Source organism: Symphodus melops, assembly GCF_947650265.1.
Source record: "Symphodus melops genome assembly, chromosome: 1".
Taxonomy (NCBI): Eukaryota; Metazoa; Chordata; class Actinopteri; order Labriformes; family Labridae; genus Symphodus; species Symphodus melops.
Genome location: NC_136691.1, coordinates 56,338,772 through 56,362,710, shown reverse-complemented (window position 1 = coordinate 56,362,710; position 23,939 = coordinate 56,338,772). Strand labels below are relative to the sequence as shown.

The following is a 23,939-nucleotide window of genomic DNA, read 5'->3' as shown; positions in this document are numbered from 1 at the left end:
CTCAGGGATGTCTGGATGTTTCCGTGGCTGCGTGCCGGAGCAGAGGGCTTACCTCATGATTCACATCTGAGGAGGAGGAGGAGGAGGGGGGGGGGGGGCCGGGGGGCCGGGGGGTGGGACGCTGCAGCACCACACCGGCATCTCTTGTTTATCTCCACCATGAATATTTTCCTGCACAGATCCACGTGCGGCGTTCGTCACCCAGCCGAGGAGCGGCGTTCCAGGATTACAGCGACTCTCTGAGGGAGGCGGGACGCGGATTTCAGAGGACGTGGAGCTTCAGACTTGAACTGCAACTTTTGGATCACAGCGGGGACTCGGATGACTGGATGGAAGCTACGCTAAGCTAAAACCAGCCCCCCCGCCCCGCCCCCCCTTCCAGTCCAAACATGAACTCGACCTCCGATGTGAACCAAAGTGGTTCTCCTCCGTTCTGCCTGCTCGGCGCCGTCGGTTACTCCCGCAGCCTGGACACCTGCGTGCTGGAGGTGGTCATCATCCTCTTCCTCACCGTGCTCATCATCGCCGGAAACCTGGTGGTGATCTTCGTCTTCCACTGCGCCCCGCTGCTGCACCACCACACCACCAGCCACTTCATCCAGACGATGGCGTACGCCGACCTGCTGGTTGGCGTGAGCTGCCTGGTGCCTTCGCTGTCCCTCCTCCACTACCTCCGCAGACTGAACGAGGAGCTCACCTGCAAGGTGTTCGGCTACATGGTGTCGGTGCTGAAGAGCGTCTCCATGGCGTCCCTGGCGTGCATCAGCGTGGACCGCTACATCGCCATCACCCGCCCTCTGTCCTACGCGACGCTGGTGACGCCGTGTCGGCTCAGGGCGTGCATCGTCCTGATCTGGGTTTACTCCGCTCTGATCTTCCTGCCGTCCTTCTGCGGCTGGGGGAAGCCGGGTTACCATGGCGACATATTCAAGTGGTGCGCAGACTCCTGGAAGACGAGCCCGGGGTTCAGCACCTTCATCGTCGGGCTGCTGTACGCGCCGGCGGCGCTCACCGTCTGCTTCACCTACGGGAGCATCTTCAGGATCTGCCGGCAGCACACCAAGGAGATCACCCAGCGCCACGCTCGCTTCAGCACGCACCTGGAGGGCGACAAAGGCGAGCGCTGTGACGGCCACCCGGACAAACGCTACGCCATGGTGCTGTTCCGCATCACCAGCGTCTTCTACGTGCTGTGGATGCCGTACATCCTCTACTTCCTCCTGGAGAGCGCCGGGCTGTATCAACACAAGGTGGCGTCCTTCCTCACCACGTGGTTAGCGATTAGCAACAGCTTCTGTAACTGTTTGATCTACAGCCTCTCAAACAGCGTCTTCCGGAAAGGTCTCGGCCGACTCTTCAGCCCGTTGGTTCCTTCCTGCCTCCGCCGCCGCACGGACGCCAAAAAGGCTCCGGCTCCTCCCGGCCATCGCGCGGACCCTCGCTGCCAAGTCTGAGCGCTGACGCGGACGGATTGTGTCGGGATCTTCCGGAGCCGTCGCTCCTCCGGGTGTTTGCTTTGCTGTCGGCTGCAGAAGCACGACGAGGCTCTTTCTTGGTCCTGCGTAGAAACGTGCTGAGGACCGGCTGCCTGGAGCGCAGAGCGGCGCCGGTGCAGACGCCCGGCGCTCGTCTCGGCGGCTGATGAGCGGCCCGAAGGAGTCTGAAGAGTCTTCTTGGTGTTTTTTGGAAAGCTCTGCAGAGTGAAGAGGTTCGGCGTGGATGAAGGGAAGCGGATTGTAGGAATAAGATTGAGAGGATTTAAACACTCCTGCCTGCACGGACTCAGAAACTCCCAGATGCAAAAAAAAAAAAATAAATAAATCACAACACGGCTCGTGTGGTGAGATCGACTGAAATGCAAATAATGTTTTAAATCTTTAAGAATCTGCAAAATGTTCAGATGAGGCGATACGACTGTCTATTGATCTGCTTTCCTTTTGGGGAACTCCCCCGATGCTAACGAGCTAATGAGTGAGTGAAGCACAACATAATCAGCCTGTGTGTGTGTGTGTGTGTGTGTGTGTGTGTGTGTGTGTGTGTGTGTTTCCAAGGGAAGGTTTATTCAGGCGCTCGTGTCTTTGAAAAGGATTTCTCTCCTTTAAATCGTGTTGAGAAGCTCTGAGGACGTTCACTCGAGGTTTCACATGAAAACGCTGATCGTACTATTTCTTTCCAAGATGGCCGCTGAAGACAATGGCGAGCCCTTAAAAAGCGTTCCTTGTGTTCTCCTTCCTGATCCCTCCTCAGGTTTATCAGCACTTTTCTTTTGTTTCTCACCTGAGAGTTACACGACTTTAAAATCACAAGCCACGTGAAGCGCCGTGAGATAATCACCTCCTGACCCCGTGGTGCGGCCGGCGTCCGCGCCGTAACGAAGCGCTGATCTGATGCAAAGACTGACTTCATTGTCTCCTCTAACTTTGTTGCGCGTGTCTCTTTTTTTAGCCTCCAGCAGCTGATCGCTGTTCAGATTATTGTCCAGCGGAGGAGAAGAGTTATCAGCGAGCGTCACGCGCCTTCAGACAGCGAGAGCGTCAGAGCACTTTCTAGAAGCCAGCGAGCTCCTGTGCTTCATGTAAATACTTTAAAGAGGCGAGTCGGGGCTGTTTGAGCCCCCTGCTGTGTTTTTAAGATGATCAGTCACAGCCAAGACGTCTGACATGCTGCACTCATGTTTCTTATTATCCACCTGCAGGAATCTTTAGACTTTTAAAGTCACTATGAAATGAGATTTCTAATATTTCTAATAACACCTCTTCTTGGCGGTGTGTGTGTGTGTGTGTGTGTGTGTGTGTGTGTGTGTGTGTGTGTGTGTGCGTGGACTCGTTGGAAACTTTTTGTTTGGTGCACTTTATTCAGGAGCTGTTCAAGCTTCCTTCATGATGCAATCGGAGGAAACGTGAATGCAACAGCAGGCAACAGTGTTTGTAACGCCATCATCTGTCTGAGTAACAATCACCAACGAGCACGAGGAGAGAGAGGGCTCGAAAAGGTCGAGCGACACTTCGCTGCACCAAGAGACTTTATCAGACGTCTCCTTTAGCATGCTAATGTTCAGCTAACTGAAGCTGCATCGCTCGTCTTTTGTCACAGGTTAAAGGTCACTTTAAAGCTTCTTGAATTAAAAACAACAACACACTTCACACACACACGTTGAAGAGGAGCGCTGACACTGATTTAACCTGAAGAGGAGGTCATGTGACCTTTAAAGAGAGCATGAACGCAGGGAGAGGTCAGCCAAAGCACGCTTACGAGTGGTGCTGCGAGTACAGGAAGTAGATTATCCAAGCTCCTTGAAACGTGTTGGAGAACAGACCTCAATGCTCAAGAGTTCCAGCTCTGCTTCGTACGCCGTGACGGCATCAAGATGAAATCCAAAATATTTATACTCCGATGTATTCTCAGTTTCATATTCTCACAAATGTCTCACAACAACAGGTCACAGCACGTCGTTCAGTACGGGGTGCTGGACTAAAAAGACAGAAAGACTTAAATCAGACACGTGAACGTCCGAGGAAATGACTTGGACTGAAATCACATACTTGGATGTAGTAAATGAAACGTTCGTATATTAAATCTAAATGTTTATACGTCGATGTAAAGCTGGTAGAAGTAGCAAACATGTATATATACATATATATATATATATATGTATATATATATATGTATATATACATATATATATATATATGTGTATATTAGGGGTGGGACTTTAACGCGTTAATTACGATGAATTAATTGCAACAAAATAACGCGCACATTTTTTAAAATGCATTTAATCAGTTTGCCTCATATTCAGCGCAGAACTGTTTGTCATTGCTACGTGCTAGCTTATTGTTAGCTTTGCACTAGTTTATTGTTAGCTTTGCACTAGTTTATTGTTAGCTTTGCACTAGCTCATTGTTAGCTTTGCACTAGCTCATTGTTAGCTTTGCGCTAGCTTATTGTTAGCTTTGCGCTAGCTTATTGTTAGCTTCGCCACAAGAACAAACAAGAAGCGTTTGCAGCCTAAACTCGACCAATGACTGTCTTCAGGACCAACATTAGTAATTCAACGTCTGATAAACTTATAAATTCACTCTCTAAAGTGATTGATCTGGACTGTAGATCACTATTAGTGATAGCAGATAAGGGGTTAGAAAATGTGCTAAAGCTCGCAACGTGTGATCCAACTTTCCAGCTGCCGTGCAGAAAAACTATTTCAAACAAGATCCAACAGATTTATGAAACTGAGAAGAAACACTGCATGCATTCGTCAACATCACCCCTCATATATATATATATATATATATATATATATATATATACATATATGAAAAGGACGTCATGAAATAACACACTTGTTAGATGCATCATCTTGTTTCTCTTGAAGAAATAAGTGACGTTTTGTGGCCGATGTTTAAGCTAGCGCTAATTTTATTAGCAAGCTGAATTTGTTAATTTCACTCTTTGCACAAACATGAAGTTTATTTCCTGGAGGAGCGTCAGATTGTAGCAGGATGTAATCAGGAGAATTCACCTGGAGGGGGTGGAGATCTTTCTTCTGTTTCCTGTTCTCCACCATGTTCTTCACGTTCTGTCCATCTACACGCAGCACTGATACAAACACACTGATTCGTATAGAGGACTCTGCTGCGTCGTCTTTGACCTTGGGAGACCTTGACCTTTATTTATAAAATGTAAAGAGCACAATGTTCATTAATGAGAAGACGGTGGCCCAGTTGAAGCTCCTGTTCAAAACTAACATTTTGATTTGATTTCATCGTGACTGTGAAGCAGCAGCTGCTGCTGCCGCGAGGTGGTGCGTTCAGGGCTCAGAGTAAAGTCCAGCACTCAGGCACAAGTCACACTGTATGAAGATCCTGCTGATTGATCTAGTTCTACTTGTTTCCATGTGACAGCGTGTTCAAAATGTTTAATCCTGCAAAGTTTTTTGATTCCTGCCTGAAAGTTGTTCCAACGACGGACTTTTAACTGCATGACTCTGGATCACTGTCTCATGATGCTACTGACTGTCCTCTTTGTCTCACCATCCGAACTACTGTTGTGTAACACGGGAAAAAAAACAACCTGCAGGAATCGAGCCGGCGTGACTGTCGCCGCCGCCGCCGGGACAAAATGTGCACAAGGTGTTACCATTAACTTCCACTTCCTGTTTCTGAGGTTTGTTTTATGTCCTGACCTTTCATCTACAGGAAGGGCCTTACTTTATTTCAAAATAAAAGCACACAGCAAGTTAAGTACTCTCAGTCTTCAGAGAGGACAAACATTCAAAATAAAAGCCTCACTATTTATATTTTTAGACAGAATCATAATTTTACATTTTAATAGTTTGAATGTTTCAGTGAAGTAAATCTTATTTACACGACTATTCAGTCTTATTTTGTACACTTCACATGTTGGGTGTTTTGTGTCACTTCCCCCGGTGGCGGCGGCGGCGGTGGCGTGATGCTGCTCAGTCAGTGCAATACAACGTCTTGTTGTTTCGTCCAAAACACTTCAAACCAACAGCAGAAGAAGAAACTGTGAAAGAGCTGACGTGATTCGTGTTCTGTAGTCATGTGATCTGTGGTCATGTGATCTGTGGTCATGTGATCTGTGGTCATGTGATCTGTGATTAAAGTGAGATATTCACACTGTGTTTGGATGTTCCTACATTTACATGTTTAAAGTTTTAACCCGGGTTCAAAAGAAACTACAGACGAGGAGACACGGGTGAGACCAGGACTGAGACATGGAGGGACCTGGACCCAGTCAAGACCAAGACTAAGACTGAGACATGTAGGGATCTGGACCCAGTCAAGACCAAGACCAAGACTGAGACATGGAGGGACCTGGACCCAGTCAAGACCAAGACCAAGACTGAGACATGTAGGGACCTGGACCCAGTCAAGACCAAGACTAAGACTGAGACCAAGACCAAGACTGAGACATGTAGGGATCTGGACCCAGTCAAGACCAAGACTAAGACTGAGACCAAGACCAAGACTGAGACATGTAGGGACCTGGACCCAGTCAAGACCAAGACTAAGACTGAGACCAAGACTGAGACATGTAGGGATCTGGACCCAGTCAAGACCAAGACCAAGACTGAGACATGTAGGGACCTGGACCCAGTCAAGACCAAGACTAAGACTGAGACCAAGACTGAGACATGTAGGGACCTGGACGCAGTCAAGACCAAGACCAAGACTGAGACATGTAGGGACCTGGACCCAGTCAAGACCAAGACTAAGACTGAGACCAAGACCAAGACTGAGACATGTAGGGACCTGGACCCAGTCAAGACCAAGACCAAGACTGAGACATGTAGGGACCTGGACCCAGTCAGTAAATGTGTCACCTGACGCTGAACACAGATAATCTCTGGCCTGCGGTCTCGTCAGTCCGGTTTCAGGCGGATTTCCTCTGCAGACGAACAAACGAGGAAAGATTCATCTGATAAACAGAGAAACACTCTGAGCATGTTCTGCTTTATTTAGTTCAAACAAACAAAGAAACAGAAAAAAAACAAAACAAAATGATCATCATTCCTTTTTTCATGCGCGTCATGGAGTCGATCTTGTTTCTCTTTAAAGAGCTTTCCAAGAATCTCTCCCTCCTCGGGGCTTTTCTGCAGAATTTTAACTTCTTGAAAATGGTGGCGTGAAAGTGGTCGCTTGTTGATTCTCCCTCAGGCTGAACGCGTCTTCACAGCGGTCAGGAGGAGAGAAAAGAAAAACAATCATCTTAGTTTTTATGGCCTTGAACGGTTTGTGATTCAGAGCGACAGAGAAAACGGAGGTCGTTAAAGTCGGAAGACAATTCTGCTTTTCAAGACAAGGCTCAAGGCTGCGTCACATGTCGACTGTTCTCAACCAATAAAATCACAGTGAAGTCTTCAGTCGATCAGAGGAGGGGAAATATAAGGACCTAGTTTTAATGCTGAACCTTTAAATGGTTCTGACATCAATAAGCTCCAGGAGATTATGTTCACACCGCGTCCTCCCAGCACGCCGGCGTCAGATATCGGCACACTTCACGTGACGTAGCGTTCTTTGACGCTACGTCCACGTTGTCCTAAACTCACCTGCTGCGCTCTCATTGGCTGGAGGAAACACGCCAGCCCAGAAACGTCCCGAGTCAACAGAACAAAGCCGAGGACAGAGACACACAGACGGGGCGATGGAGCAGCTTCACTTTAGGAGAAGGCTGAGTTTTATTTTGAAGGGACGATGGAGCAGCTTCACTTTAGGAGAAGGCTGAGTTTTATTTTGAAGGGACGATGGAGCAGCTTCACTTTAGGAGAAGGCTGAGTTTTATTTTGAAGGGACGATGGAGCAGCTTCACTTTAGGAGAAGACTGAGTTTTATTTTGAAGGGATAATAGAGCAGCTTCACTTTAGGAGAAGACTAAGTTTTATTTTGAAGGGATAATAGAGCAGCTTCACTTTAGGAGAAGACTGAGTTTTATTTTGAAGGAGGAAGTTAATAAATATTTAACTCTTTGTGTTCTGTCAGGTTGGTTGTTGAAGCATCAAACGTCTTCATGTTCTTACATAATCTCCACGCTCGTATTCTTCTCACTCAAACTGACTTCCTGCTGACTTTTTTACAATCTTGATGGAAGCAGCTTCCTGTGTTTCAGGGTTTTTTTTTGCATGGCACACACACACACACACACACACACACACACACACACACACACACACACACACATGAATCCCACGCTGCGTCTCCTCTCGTCCCTTTGATGCTCAGATTTAAAAACATGTTTTGTCAAAGTTTCTGTTTTGATTTTCCTGTGGGAAAATCCTGCTGCTGTCAGCCTGCAGAGCTGCAGCAGCCTCGGGGGGGAAACGTCCGCTCACAGAGGCCGACAGGGCCAAACTGGGACCCGCACTGAGAGTGGGGGGGGGGGGGGGGGGGGGGGGGGCTTTGGGTTTAGACGGATGAGATTTGATGTATTTAGCTTGGAACAGCTCGGCTCCTCTCATGTGAGATCAGACCAGTGAGGCGTCTGCTGCTTTTTATCATTAAAGTTCTCAAACACAAAAATAAAACACTTTTATTAATAACGTCTTTAGATATCAGCATCAAGTGATTATTGTTCCTGATGTTTCATCGTTATCAATCAAACTTCTGTCCAAAGCGGTTCACAGTTTTACCTTCTGCTCAAAAACCAGGACATTAAAAAAAGCAAACGAGAAGCTGTAAACTTACGTTGCTGTCGAGGGACAGACGCCACATTATACCACACTGTGCAGGATACACAGGGCCTTTCTTTAGTCTGCAGGGGCCCTAGGCAGAAATGATTTAAGGGCCCCTGCAGCCACCATCATGTCTCACAGTGTCTCTACGTTCTCATCAGGGATGTCTCCGTGCAGTTTGAGCTACTGGAGTTTGTCAGCCTTCAGAGGGGCCCCTAAGTGGTTTTGGGGCCCCAAGCGGTTGCCTTGTCTTGTTGACAAGCAGGCAGACCGGACGAGGCCCCCCCCCCCTTCTGCAACGAGCCAGAAGCAGCGGTGAAACGACAGAGACCGGATCAGGCGCTGCAGAGAAACGAGACGTAAGAGCGCCGCTGACTGACGGCTCCTCGCGCTCCTCACGCTCCTCACGCTCCTCGCCCCCCCCCCCGGCTCCTCGCGCTCCTCACGCTCCTCGCCCCCCCCCCCCGGCTCCTCACGCTCCTTTCTGTTCTTTTTTTTTATGGGTTCATTTGATTATTTAACTGCTTTTAAACTCTTGAAAAACGCGTCACGTCTTCGGTGTTTCCATGGAAACAGAACGAACGAGCTTCTTAAGAAGGTTGCTGAGAGGCGGCGTCAGTGTTTGTGAACCTGAGCGATAAGAAGGTGGGGGGGGGGGGGGGGGGGGGGGGGGGGGGCATGAAACAGCCTGTTCATGCTGCAGGTTATACATAGAGCGAGGAAATGAGGCTGGAGCCAGGACCACTCACCTGACTGCTCCCACACACACACACACACACACACACACACACACACACACACACACACACACACACACAGATACATAAGTGCAGATAAGCGTCGAGCACAGACTTGAAGTCTGCAGAAACACAGTGAACAGTTCAGAGAAGAGTCGGCGTGCAGGAGGTCAGTGAGGCGCATGACGAGGAAAAACAACAACAACAACACATGAAGAGCGTTCGTCAGTCCTGCACACGTTATCGTCCGTCCACGCCGCTCCTGCTGCTGTGTCACATGACCAAGAATGTTCCAGGAGCCACAGCTCCTCGTCACGCTGGTTTGTGTTCAATAAACTCCACGCAGCTCCAGGTTCAACCTGCAGAGGTCACCGGTCGAATCTGGACCCGGTCCCCGTCTGGGATCACTCTGGTCTCTGATGAGTCTTGGTCTGGGTCAGTGTAGTCTGGACTACAACACCAGAGCTTACAGGCTCTCATTAAAAACACGGTTTCTCACACTAGTCCGGCAGACTGAAAGCAACAAGAATAGAATTCATTAATAGCAGCAGAATGATGTAATGTGGGTCACTGTGTGTGTGTGTGTGTGTGTGTGTGTGTGTGTGTGTGTGTGTGTGTGTGTGTGTGTGTGTGAAACAACCAGAAATAGAGACAAAATAAACACTGATGATTATCACCGCCAACAAACACAAATCTGTTCCAGCTGCTCCTTAAAGTCCATAAATCAGAACTCATGAAGTGTGAAATTCGTGGAGTAAAAACACAGACGTGACCGAAGACGAACGTCGAGCGTCGACGTGACTTCGAGAAGTTTGATTTCGTCTCGCAGATAAAATTAGTTCTGAAAAGTTTGTAATGTCTGCAGCGAAATGTGGTGGGAAACCTCGGCCTCCGTCTTTGTTCATTATCCCAACTTCCTGTCATTTTTTACTCACACACACACACACACACACACACACACACACACACACACACACACACACACACACACACACACACACACACACACACACACACACACACACACACATACACACACACACACACACACACACACACACACACACAGCACCTTATTAAACCCTGTGTTTATATAGACCGGCACAGGAATGAGTCCTAAAACCAGGAAGTGAGTTAGCATTTTAGCGTTTTAGCATGTTAGCTTCACGGGTTCCTGCCTCTAATCGATGGAGATTTTGAATGTGTTTGTGGTCAGACGTCTAACGTGTGTTTGACACAGAGATTATTTTCCGCAATCATCCAAAATCCCCCGAGGAGAATCTTCGTCCTCGTCATCCTACAAAAACACCTTCCAGTCGATGACACGTTAAACGACTTGCACACACACACACACACACACACGCGCGCTGGCGTCGATGCAGGTGTGTGTGTCGAGTCCGTCACGGTGAAACCAGAGACAGACAGACTCGTGAAGTGTGAACCGTTTCTGATTCATTTCCCCTGATTGATTTGCTCTTCCCTCCGGCTGGAACGAGCCTTTTTAGGAATTCTTCTAAACATTAACGTTCACGTGTCAGAGAAATATTCCAGACACGGCGAGCGCTCTTTGATTTGCAGTTCGCGTCGAGGCCGTTAAACTCCTCAAAGTGTCTCTGCTGAAGACTTCATGACGGAGGAGAGAATCAGTGATTCTTCTTCCACTCGCATGTCGGCTTTCCAGGAACGGAAAACGCAGTTCTCGGAGCGCGCTGGTGATGCATCGCTCATCTGACCTGTTTGTTACAGGACATCCTGAACAAACATGGGATTGTTTGGGATAGATAAACTCTTCCATGAGATCGATGTGTTGTTCACTACTTTACAGAAACTCATTTCAATTAAAGGAGCCACAAGTCCTGCTCCCTTCACAGCCAACCGGGTGGACTTGTACAGGAGCAGAATCCAGATGTAGGACGTGGAAGTCTTGAGCTTGTTCCCCCAAAACCAGCAGCCCCGTCAGGACTTCTTCTAACACACACAAAACAAATAACATTAAAGGTTTTAAAACTAAAAAACCCAGACAAAATTGTTTTTTTAATGTGGCCTTATGGGTAGTTTTGGGTTCATTATGGGAAAAAAGAAATATCTAAATAAAACACGACCCGCCGGGGAAACTGCATCCCTGGTAACCATAACAACCATGAAATGTGCATTTAAATCAATCTGGGGATTTTTGCATCTAATAAAGACACAAAAAGGCCCAAAATAAATCTGTAAAAATAATCGATTTCTCTGTGATATTTACGGTCCTGGTCTCGTCATGGTCTCGGGTCCTAAATGTCTCAGTCTCGTATCGGCTGTTGAGCAGTCTGCTCGAGCGATAAGCGCCTGTAATCACACGTTTAACGAGCAGCCTGTTTGGTGCAGCAGCTACATGTGGACGTCTGATAAACACACGGTCAGAACAAACCATGCTGAACACTGAGCTGAATGACAACTGGCCTTTAAAGGTTCCTCCACAGTAAACAACCAGGAGCCTCTTCATCACTGCTGAACTCACATTCCTCAGGAGAGACGGCGGAGCGTCTTTGGCAGCGGCCGGCTGCAGCTGTCGAGCTAACTAAGCTGTTGTCACTCTGAATGAATTTGAATAAATGTTGAAATAACTCGACATAATGAAGCTCGCTTCACTCTGGAGTGACACCACATCAACCACGCCGCTCTTTGTTTTCTTGTCTGACATTAATATGAAGGTTGTAATGATGTTAAAGGACTAGCTCTAAGCTAACTGCTAGCATGCGTCAAACGTCAACATTTCAGTTCACTATTGTACGTCGTCCCTCAACAAATCAAATAAATAAACACTACCCGAAGTAACACCCTGACTTCATGCAGAACATTTTTATGTCCCTTCATGCAGAACACACACACACACACACACACACACACACACACACACACACACACACACACACACACACACACATGTTCAGGAGAGAGATTCTGCGATTTTGTTTGAAGGGTGTTTTCATATTAGACACGATTATTTCACAAAATACCCGAGCACACTAGGATCAATGTTGGAGATGCTTTTGAAACATGGAGAGAGGTTAGAACGCAGAAAGCTTTACAGACCCATGCAGAGCTGGCTAAACACTGAAGCTACAGTGTCCACCACATGCAGAGCTGGCTAAACACTGAAGCTACAGTGTCCACCACATGCAGAGCTGGCTACACACTGAAGCTACAACGTCCACCACATGCAGAGCTGGCTAAACACTGAAGCTACAGTGTCCACCACATGCAGAGCTGGCTACACACTGAAGCTACAACGTCCACCACATGCAGAGCTGGCTAAACACTGAAGCTACAGTGTCCACCACATGCAGAGCTGGCTAAACACTGAAGCTACAGTGTCCACCACATGCAGAGCTGGCTACACACTGAAGCTACAGTGTCCACCACATGCAGAGCTGGCTAAACACTGAAGCTACAGTGTCCACCACATGCTGAGCTGGCTAAACACTGAAGCTACAGTGTCCACCACATGCAGAGCTGGCTAAACACTGAAGCTACAGTGTCTCTACATGCAGAGCTGGCTAAACACTGAAGCTACAGTGTCCTCCACATGCAGAGCTGGCTAAACACTGAAGCTACAGTGTCCACCACATGCTGAGCTGGCTAAACACTGAAGCTACAGTGTCCACCACATGCAGACCTGGCTAAACACTGAAGCTACAGTGTCCACCACACGCAGAGCTGGCTAAACACTGAAGCTACAGTGTCCACCACATGCAGAGCTGGCTAAACACTGAAGCTACAGTGTCCACCACATGGTGAGCTGTGTGAGCATCCACTCTACTGATGGAGTTAAATGTTTAAATGGATAAAAGAGAAACAACTAAAGACATCAAACTTCAGAAAAACATGTTTATCAAGCTAAAGCAATATTTTATCCAATCAAACAAAAAGGCTTTTATTATTTTTTCAGTTGTGTAAAAAATGACCTCTCTCCAAGACCTTTCCTACCTTTCATCCTGGTTTGTTTCCTTCCTTCCTTGCCTCCTTGCCTCCTTGCGTGCCCAAAAGCATGCAGCAGAGTCGGGGGGCAATCTATAATTCAGCGAGGCTTCCCTGCTGCACACAAACACATCAATAATAAAACCAGCAGATGATTAATCATTGAAAACAGCAGAGAGTAATTTGTGCTCGGGCGAGGATATGCACAGTGTGTGTGTGTGTGTGTGTGTGTGTGTGTGTTTAAATGACGTTGTGGGGACGTGTTAATTTAGTCACATTGTGGGGACCTCAGGCTAAAGTGGGTGCTGCTTTGATTATTGAGTCAACATCTCACCTCCTCTGTTTGCAGATGTAAGAGAGCTCTTCCTCTCTGTCGCCCCCTAGAGGAAAGGTTGCTGAATAAGGACCGTCCCAGTTTACCTTTAAATTCTGTGATTTAAGAACCAATAACTAACTAGTCATCTTTAGCTGTCTTTACTTTGAGTCTGTAGGGACTCTCAGGGTCGCTGGTTCAAATCCCATTTCGTCCCAAATCTGGAAAATGTGTCTGGTAGATACAGAGGTGCCAGTTCATCCCACCCTGAAGCTTCACTCTGACATCTCTCCTTCAGTGTGTGTGTGTGTGTGTGTGTGTGTGTGTGTGTGTGCGTGTGTGTGTGTGTGTGTGTGTGTGAAGCTGATTCTCCACCTGCAGGATTAACAGAGTTTATCTTCTTCTGATGTCACAGTGAAAACTCACCTGGGTCCAGTCTGCCTCTGCTGCCCTCCTCTGTGTTATTTTGAAATCACTCGCTGCAGCCATGTTTGTTCAAACTGAACAAGAAGTCTCAAATGACTTTAATCTGTAAATTGATCAATAATAAAAGATCAATGTGTCAACATTTACTTGTTTCTTTTTTTGCAGTTTTTAATTGATTTCAAAATAAAATAATTTTTTGCCTCCCGTCCTCGGGGGGGTTCTCAGTTGGGGGGGGGGGTCTGGGTGATTTCATGCCCTGGATAATTATCTTCTGGCAGCTTCTCTACAATCAGCTCAGTGTGCGCCGGGACAGCAGCTCTTGTTCTCCAGCCGTCTCATGATGTGCAGGTGCAGCAGCACACTGAACCGCACAGATCTGCAGATTCTCCCACAAACATATGACTCAGATCAAACTCTGTCCTGGGTTCAAACACAAACTCTTTATTTCCACATCATTCGATCTGCTCTGTAAGAAGTGCCAGCGACAAGTTCAAAGAGGCAAATGTGAAGCTTCTAATGAGAACGTTTTCGATAAAGTTCTCACAGTTTGAAGAGGGGAAAAAAAAAGGTTTTAGTTTGTGTCACTGCAGCTGATCTCAGGTCAGACTTTCAGCAGGTTTGCTGCCACCTAGTGGTTTAATTAAAGTCGTGCAGAAGAGAGAAGAACCTTCTAGTTTGACTTCTTCGTCTTTGAGGATGCGTTACGTGCAGGAGGGGAACAGACAGAAGGAAGTCTTCCTTCCTTTTCACACACTGATGACAATCCTCATTTCATCCTTTGCATGTTTCTTAACGTCCTTTTTCTGCTTGTGAATTCCTTCTCACCCAAACCCGGATGCTTCGGCTCATTTCAACGTTTTCCCTTCGACTGAAGCTGCACAAAGAAAAACCTGCCGACTGGAACCAGCAGTGATTTCTGTGACAAGCTGCAGAAAAGTTTCCCTTCATGTTCTTTAACTTTGAATAAAAAAAAGCTGCTCTCCTGTCATAACTTGAATATCAGCAGCTTGGCTTTAAGCTCAGAGGAGACGTGACCAGCAGAGGGCGCTGTTGTCCCACATTAAGCAGAAGGTGGACATAAAGAACCTCTTACCTTCCTCGGTGACGTTTGTTATTCACGTCTTGAACGCCTGAGAGCGGAGGGTCACCTTCCTGCTTCCTGACTGTAACAAGACAAACTCCACCAGGGGGCAACAAAGGTTTCCACTCCTTCAGCATCAAGCACTTTATGAAATCCTCTCCTGAGCCTGCAGAGCATTTTAACCTCAGCTCATAAGCCTGCGTTTAAATCCAAAATATGAAGACGTGTGTGAAATGTGAAACAAGCAGAACGCAGTGATTAGAGGTGGAAGTGTTCCCTCACTGACCTCGGACAAGAAGACAGACGGATGGACGGACGAGGGACAGAAGCAACACGAGGACAGAAAATGACCACATGAGACAGGAAGTGACAACAAAAGAAGAAATGAAAACATGAGTTGATGCAGATTTAAAGGCTGATTGATGTTCGTTAATCGTCCGGGTGGGTCAGACGTCTTTACCGTCCCTCTGAGAATGTAAACAAACCAAAGAGTGTCTCTGCTGCAAAGCATCATGGTCCTCAGCTCCAAGCTGGCAGTGAGGCATAATGTGCCCACGTCGTGAAATCCAACACCTCCTGGCTCCTCTCTGAGCGCTAAAAATACAGACAGGATCTGGACCTCCATCTGACACCGTCCTCGCCGTCTGCACGCTGCGGCTGCCGGCTCGCAGGAAACAAACTGAAAAACATTCAGATGGATGATTTCATCAGACGCAGGAGACGAGTCTTCATGTCTGCATTCTCCTCACACAGCAAACGTCTCCTCAGACTCAGACTGGGTTTGAAATGTGAAGCTGCTGCAGGATGAGAATCAGACTTTTCTCTCTGCTCTCCGGAGGATCAAGTGTGTCTGATGGAGCTGCAGGGTCACGACGGGTCAGCCTGCACACGCCACACGCCACACGCTGCATGTAAATATAACACAGCGAGCAGACCACATGACACACGTGGCGGTGTGTGACGTGTCAGGCAGACATCTTTATCGCCATGACGACAGAAGCACAGCCGCTCGTTGAGTAATAAGCTCCACGACTACGGTTAAATCGGAGGTTATATTCATCGGGCGGCGGCGGCGGAGAGAATCACTTCCATGATTCCCCGCCAGCCTCCACGTCATCTTTTGTTATGGTGTTGATTGAGAGCCCCCTGGTGAAGGAATCTACGTACTGTGCCTTTAAGTTAAAGAAAGAAGGAGAGAAGTGAACGTTCCCATTAAAGGACAATACTCTGACTGTGTCCAGTTGAACGTTTTGGTTTCCATGGAGACGACGTAAAGGTTGAAATAAAGACGTTGGGCCTTTTAAACAGGGGAAAACACAACACGACTGTTGAGCATCAAAGGGGAGATAAAAGCTTTGAAATCTCTTTGCTCGGGTGTTTTTTTTTTTGAAGGAAATGTTTAAAGGGAATTTTTCATCACATGACAGTTTGTTAAATCTCACTCGTGTATTTGCCGTTAGACAACAGAGAGAATGAGTCATGAGCTGCAAAACCAGGAGAATATTGAGGTCAAACCAAACGCCGCTGAAGGATCACGAGTGAAATAAATATTTCAGTCATGAACCAACAGGAACAAAACATCGACTGATTTTATTCTCCTCCGCTGTGGGACGCTCAGGAGACACGACAACCGACGTGTGTGTGTGTGTGTGTGTGTGTGTGTGTGTGTGTGTGTGTGTGTGTGTGTGTGTGTGTGTGTGTGTGTGTGTGTGTGTGTGTCCGGCTGCACAGAGGAACATTGGAGAGGAGTAATTATTCTGCCTCCCTACACGTTCAGCTGACGTCACGTGTCTGTCTGTGATCGATTCTCTGATTTCTGTCTCGTTGTTGTTGATCACGTCTGCACTTTTAAAATACTGACGAACGTTGAGAAAAGCTTTGGAATTTGTGTCGTTAGAATTTGAAATAAGAGGAATGAAAGTAGCCGCGCAGAGAGTTCAGATAACATCACTGAGCTGTGAAGAAAGTTAAATCAGACACAGAAGATCCAGAAGCTTCCGTCTGATGTGACGGGATTAGAAGCTGAAACACTTTCATTCATGTTTATTGCAAACTGACTTCAACTTACTTGAGCTCCAAGCATCAAACCAAAACTAACTTCCTGTTAGGCCACGCCCCCTCCGAACTGAAGCACGAACTTACACACAGAGACATGAAGACATGGGGACGATATAGATCATATTTAATAACTCTCCTGTCCAATCAGTGACAGCTTTAGACCGTATAATGCATCTGTGATTTCAGTCAACAGAAAAACAGAGCAGAAGTGTCACGTGACAGAAAAACGTCACATTTGGTTCAACATTCTTTCAGGGAGTTTTCACATCATTCACACCGAAGCACGATGGTCCAGCCGGTCTGCGTTAACCTACGTAAAACCGTTACGTACCCGGGTGCGCTCGTGAATGAGCGCTGTGGCAGGATGCACGTGCTCTTATTGTGACGCTCGCACGACGTCCGCATCCCGCGTGCAGCTCGGAGGAAGCGCGCTGCGTGAACGCGCCCGACGACCACTGATCAGAGGACCTGGACTATGGGGGGGTCAAGCGTACTCGGTTCGGGTCCCTGATGTGAAAGCACCCTGAGACAGTCATGAACACTGACACAGTAGAGAAGAGCAGGAAGTCATCGGCATATACAGAAAGAGTGAGCCATCAGATTGATTTGCATTTCTGCAGTTTGAAGGTTCCTGAGTTGAATATTGCTGAAGACGTGTATCACGTTTTTAATATGAAATCAACACTTCACCTGTTTGTCTCTGATAATGTTTTCACATCGCAAAATTAGATTATAAACGAGCGATAAAAGATGAGTATTATTTCTATTTCCGGGTTGGAAACCGCTCCTTTGAACCGAACCGATGGTCGACAGCAGGAAGCTTCTCATTGGAGGACTGACTGAGAGTTCAATGGAGAAACAAATAATTTAAGTCATTTCTAATATTTAAGATTTTAAATGACTTCTGGGTCATAAATTTGAGATCACGTTTAAATAGGGATTAAATACTGTTGACGTACCAGCACAGTGTTATAGACAGATTGTAAAACTTTAAATGTTTATAGATGTTATATCTGAGAGCTACGGAGTCAAAGGAGGGACATGAAAGGTCAAAATACTGAATAATTAAAAATATCCAAAGAAGTGTAAACATCAACAACACAAGATGAATTCAATGGTTAAAAGTATGTAAATGTTTTTTTTTTAAAATCCAGAGTTAAAAGCTGATTGACAGGTGGGCGCCGTGTAGCGGTTTGTCAGGAGGCTTAAAACCCGCCTCAGCTCTCAGCCTGTCGTTAGCTTGACTCAAAGTTAGCCTGAGACAGCATTTCCAGCACGGAGACCGCCATCCATGGGACTCCAGCACCCCCTGCAGGAACACACGGGGGACTCCAGCGCCCCCTGCAGGGACACACGGGGGACTCCAGCGCCCCCTGCAGGGACACACGAGGGACTCCAGCGCCCCCTGCAGGAACACACGGGGGACTCCAGCGCCCCCTGCAGGGACACACAGGGACTCCAGCGCCCCCTGCAGGGACACACGGGGGACTCCAGCGCCCCCTGCAGGGACACACGGGGGACTCCAGCGCCCCCTGCAGGAACACACGGGGGACTCCAGCGCCCCCTGCAGGAACACACGGGGGACTCCAGCGCCCCCTGCAGGGACACACGAGGGACTCCAGTTTAAAAGTTTAAAAATCCAGTGCATTGGGTCAGTGTAGAAATGAGTGAGAAACACACTGAGCTCAGGCCCTGATATGTTTTCCTCTTCTTAACATCTTAAAGTTGTCCCTCCTGTGACTCCGTAGCGAGCTCTTTAAATACAAAGATTCATTCCTGACTGTATTTACATTCAGAGATCGATTATAAACTCGGGTTATTTCCTGTTTGCTGGGTTTTACATATTCAAACATATTAACATGTTTATATATATATATATTTAAAACTCACATACATCCATATACAGTTTTTAAATATATGTACACACAGCAGGTCACGTTGCCGTGGATGTGCAGCTGATGTGTTCTTGATCAGTAACTTTAAATCAAGTTGCTCTGGAACACGTCGAGATCACTGAAGACAGGAGAGATATTGCTTTGTGTTTTGAAGTCTCGGCTTCGTCCTCCTCGTTTTTTTTAAAAACCCGACCTGGACTTGATGTGAAGTTGCCCGAGGTGTTTCGCTCCTCCATATTGCTTTCAATATTGCTGCTGTGTCCTGTGTGGAAGGAGACGGCCGCAGGTGCAGCGCCGCAGTGATAGAGAGGCGCTGACAGAGTTTAATAAGGGTGAGGGGGTCCAACAGGAAGTCAGGGATGTTGTAGTGCCCGCTCTCCACATGTGGGCGGGGTCAGAAAAGATCCTGAGGGCCCAGATGGATGATGATAGGCGTGGCGATGGTCTGCGGCTGGTAAAAGGCACTGTCGATGTACAGACCGCCTACAGACAAGACAGGTTGACAACCAATGAGAAATGAATTCAGTGTTTACATCAATCAATCATCATCAGCCATGCAAAAGTATAGAGCTCTATGTTAAAATGTCCAACTTTACAGCTGCAGTTCCTCCAGTGTCCACTAGAGTCTGTCTCCTGCAGTGAGTCAGTCTCCATAGAGCTCTATGTTAAAATGTCCAACTTTACAGCTGCAGTTCCTCCAGTGTCCACTAGAGTCTGTCTCCTGCTGTGAGTCAGTCTCCATAGAGCTCTATGTTAAAATGTCCAACTTTACAGCTGCAGTTCCTCCAGTGTCCACTAGAGTCTGTCTCCTGCAGTGAGTCAGTCTCCATAGAGCTCTATGTTAAAATGTCCAACTTTACAGCTGCAGTTCCTCCAGTGTCCACTAGAGTCTGTCTCCTGCAGTGAGTCAGTCTCCATAGAGCTCTATGTTAAAATGTCCAACTTTACAGCTGCAGTTCCTCCAGTGTCCACTAGAGTCTGTCTCCTGCAGTGAGTCAGTCTCCATAGAGCTCTATGTTAAAATGTCCAACTTTACAGCTGCAGTTCCTCCAGTGTCCACTAGAGTCTGTCTCCTGCAGTGAGTCAGTCTCCATAGAGTTCTATGTTAAAATGTCCAACTTTACAGCTGCAGTTCCTCCAGTGTCCACTAGAGTCTGTCTCCTGCAGTGAGTCAGTCTCCATAGAGCTCTATGTTAAAATGTCCAACTTTACAGCTGCAGTTCCTCCAGTGTCCACTAGAGTCTGTCTCCTGCAGTGAGTCAGTCTCCATAGAGCTCTATGTTAAAATGTCCAACTTTACAGCTGCAGTTCCTCCAGTGTCCACTAGAGTCTGTCTCCTGCAGTGAGTCAGTCTCCATAGAGCTCTATGTTAAAATGTCCAACTTTACAGCTGCAGTTCCTCCAGTGTCCACTAGAGTCTGTCTCCTGCAGTGAGTCAGTCTCCATAGAGCTCTATGTTAAAATGTCCAACTTTACAGCTGCAGTTCCTCCAGTGTCCACTAGAGTCTGTCTCCTGCTGTGAGTCAGTCTCCATAGAGCTCTATGTTAAAATAAACATGTTTATAGTCTGGTATAAAATCAGTTTGGGTCTCTAGAGATCTTTTCTTTCTTCATCTGTCCGGGCTGAATGTTTATAAACCTCTCCTGTTAACATTATGTTAATATTTAAAAGGATGTAGAAAGGGGGGGGGGCGTGGCCTCTCTGAGTGACAGGTGGGAGCTGCTAGCTGTCACTTCACACCTTTAACCTCGAGGTCGTTTTTGTGATGTTGGAGCTTTTTGAAGGTTTCTTTTTTGTTTCCATGTGCAGTTTTATAAATCTGAATTATTTTAGGCAAAGATCATGTTCAAGATTTGAGTTTTTCTTTTTTGTAAATAAAACCCCATTGTTGTTGTTTGTTTTGTATCGAGAGAGCTAACCTACAGGTGTCTCTAAAGCTCACCTGGATGTGATAAACGTTTATAAACCACACGTTACTCAACCTTCGTCAAAAATATGAATTTAATAAAACAGAGTTGAACCAACAAACAGGTCAAAATAAAATCAATAAAACTCAAAGTTCCTCAGTGCAGAAATGTAAACTTGTTTTTGTCTTCACAGAAACTTCAAACACAAAGAAAACGTTCAGGCGGAGCTCGTTGAAAGTTTCATCTGATAGAGATTTATTCACCACGGTCCGTGTTGTGTTCAGGGTCCTCACTGACCGAGACAAGACCAGGACATGTAGGGACCGAGACCGAGGAAAGACCAGGACCAAGGCAGGGTGTCACGCAGCGGGACGGTGGCGAGCGTAACTGGAGGATAAATATTGAGTCAGCGCTCGTTTGTCCCTCACAGAGACGATAAACGTCTTCACGTCTTCACGTCTTTGTTTTTAAGTAGATGTTTTTCTTGCACATGCTCAGTACGCTTCAAGTCAACAGAAACGCACAAGCAGGTGGACTACAACAACGATGGCCGACTCCTGACTTCTGCCTGTGAGAACGTCGACTCGCGCGAGCTCATTACTAAATCACAGCGCCGTCTACTGGCCTGGCGTGCACACTGCACGCCTTGACGTCGGTCGAACAACGTGAAAATGATTCTGTTCACCACGGATTGTTTTCATGTGAGCCAAACCAGCAAACCTGCCGTGACCACGAAGCTGACCACGGTAACATTTGTGGTTGGCCAATCAGCTGCCAGCTAATTTGGTGCACACGGAACAAGCTGGGACTGACTGGGAGCGCTGGTCAGGAGGTTGCTGGTTTTTTGAGGGTTTGTTGTTGAGTGCAGAAACAGTTAGGATCCTGTGAGGGGGGGGGGGGGCAGGGGGGCGGGGCTAATAGGGGTAGAGGTGGGTGACGGGGAATGTGGGGGGGACTCTGATGATGGGGAGAACTACTGAGGGCATTCTGGAGGGAAAACCTGAGGAAGAATAAAGAAAAAAGAAAGAACTTAAATGATGAAAAGATGATGTCATAAATCAAAGTGATGGATTATTGGATCAGGTAGAGTGAGGGGGGGGGGGGGGGGGGGGGGGGCGGGGTTTACCGTAAGGAGGGAGGGCGCCTGCAGGGCCGTAACCATAAGGAGCACCAAACCCTGAGAGAGAGAGAGAGAGAAAAGACGAGACAGTTAGAAGAACTCTGTGCGCACGGCGTGCCAGCAGAGGGCGCCGCAACCCGGACAGGAAGTCACATGATTTCAAAATAAAACACAAAATAGCGACTCCTGATCGTAAATTCGGTGTATTCGTGGAGTCGGACTCACCGGGGGGGATGTATCCGTGTGTGGGCGGGGTGCTGATGTACGGAGCTCTGTGGATGACGGGGACTCGAGGAGGTCTGGCGGCGAGAGCAGGGAGGGTCAGCATCGAGGCTACGGGTCGCTTAGGCTACACACACACACACACACACACACACACACACACACAGAGAGCAGATGTTAACACACACACACACAGTGTGCGATCTCGGGCTGATGCAGCAGCGTTCCTTTGGCTCACCGGAGGGTTCGGTCGTTTCTTCTTGTTGTTGTTGTTCGTGGGTTTGGATCCGGAGAACAGGCTGTTCAGGGCGGCGAGCGCGGCGCTGGCTTTTGCTACTTTCTTATTGGGACCCGTCCCTCGAAACACCTGCTTGTCCACCTCCACCTGAACTCAGAGAGGAGGGGGGGGGGGGGGGAGGGGGAGGAGCCTGTGTCTCTATAAACCACTTAATCAACAACCTGCTGAATACAGATATGAGCGATCGGAGATGAAAGCAGAGAAACGTGTGTGAGGTCGGTGTGATCCTCGCTCGCCCGTCTCTCCTGCTGTTTTAAGACGTGTGAACACGTTTTAAAATGCAGGAAGCAGCGAGCATCAAACACGCTCCCTCTTCATCAATTCCAAATAAGACTCTGTGAGAGAGTGTGTGTGTGTGTGTGTGTGTGTGTGTGTGTGTGTGTGTGTGTGTGTGTGTGTGTGTGTGTGTGTGCACCTCGATGATGAAGCGTTTGTCATAGCTGCTGCCGCTCTCTGAAATCAGCTCGTATTTGAGGCCGCGGCGTTTCTCGTTCAGCTCCATCACCGGGTTTTTACCGCCCGCTGTCAGGATCGGACCCGGAGCTCTGGACTGCAGAAGGACGGGGGGGGGGGGGGGGGGGGGGAATATTAAGAAATATCCTGCAGTGTATCCCAGCATCATCGTGTGTGTGTGTGTGCTCTCCTCACCTCCTGCGTGTCTGTGGAGGAGGTGTTGGAGATGGAGCTGGAGCTGGTGGACAGCCGGTCGTTCTTCCCTTCTCCGTCTGACTTCTCGTCGGCGCTCAGAGAGTCCACGTCTCCGTCTCCGCCGGGCACGAAGCCGAGAGCCTGCAGCGCCTGCGCTCGGGTCAGAGACGACAACACTCATCTGATCAGTTTTCTGATCAGGTCCCTGAATGCACCATACAGACGGGGCATGAATCACGGCAGCAGCTGTTCGGTGCCTTGCTCATGGACAGCTCAGAGAGGCTGCAAAGAGGCCGTCGTCCTCCTCGTCAGTGTGAGCGTGAGACTGCATCAATAAAGTGTCGTCAAGTTTTATTTTGAAGGGACAATGGAGCAGCTTCACTTTAGGAGAAGACTAAGTTTTATTTTGAAGGGACGATGGAGCAGCTTCACTTCAGGAGAAGACTGAGTTTTATTTTGAAGGAACAAGCTGCTTTACTTTAGGAGGAGACTGAGTTTTATTTTGAAGGGACAATGGAGCAGCTTCACTTTAGGAGAAGACTAAGTTTTATTTTGAAGGGACAATGGAGCAGCTTCACTTTAGGAGAACTAAGTTTTATTTTGAAGGGACAATGGAGCAGCTTCACTTTAGGAGAAGACTACGTTTTATTTTGAAGGGACAATGGAGCAGCTTCACTTTAGGAGAAGACTAAGTTTTATTTTGAAGGGACAATGGAGCAGCTTAACTTCAAGAGAAGACTGAGTTTTATTTTGAAGGGACAAGCTGCTGACTCTACCTTTCAGATTCTTAAAGAAGATGAAGATCTTTATTTTTGGTTCTAATATTTCAAAATAAGGTTGAACCGGGTTGGATACCTTCAGGGCCACCTGCAGCTTGGCGGTCCTCTTGGAGTTGCCGGTAGCCTGGTACGAGGTTCCCTGGACGTCCACAGACATGGTGAAGACCGGGGCGTGGACCGGACCGGACTGGGACAGCAGGCGGTACTGGAGACCCGGGTGGATCTGATTGAGACGCATCAGGGCGTTCATGGGGTGGTTGGGATCGGTCATCCTCCAGTCCAGGACTGAGAGAGGAGAGAGAGATC

General features: G+C 47.6%; 2 protein-coding genes across 3 annotated transcripts; one reads left to right on the top strand and one right to left on the bottom strand.

The window, feature by feature from the left end:
- Window positions 1-389: 389 nt before the first annotated feature.
- Window positions 390-2,178, top strand: LOC306838945 (putative G-protein coupled receptor 21; the record flags this gene model as incomplete). The annotated part of the gene is made up of 1 exon (XM_079367374.1): window positions 390-2,178. The coding sequence occupies one exon, from the start codon at window positions 390-392 to the stop codon at window positions 1,452-1,454; it is 1,065 nt and encodes a 354-aa protein (XP_079223500.1). The 3' UTR covers window positions 1,455-2,178.
- Window positions 2,179-18,328: 16,150 nt separating this feature from the next.
- On the bottom strand, window positions 18,329-23,939 carry LOC306827097 (spermatid perinuclear RNA-binding protein-like). Of its 2 annotated transcripts, none has more exons than XM_079348754.1 (7): window positions 23,710-23,939; window positions 22,855-23,004; window positions 22,622-22,756; window positions 22,147-22,293; window positions 21,912-22,035; window positions 21,693-21,743; window positions 18,329-19,141 (listed from the first exon to the last, which is right to left on the bottom strand). In XM_079348754.1, exons 1-7 carry the CDS (start codon window positions 23,902-23,904, stop codon window positions 19,053-19,055), a joined length of 891 nt encoding a protein of 296 aa, XP_079204880.1. In that variant the 5' UTR covers window positions 23,905-23,939; the 3' UTR covers window positions 18,329-19,052. The 2 variants fall into 2 exon arrangements, with proteins under 2 accessions (XP_079204880.1, XP_079204881.1); XM_079348755.1 differs by lacking the exon at window positions 18,329-19,141 and adding an exon at window positions 20,643-21,566.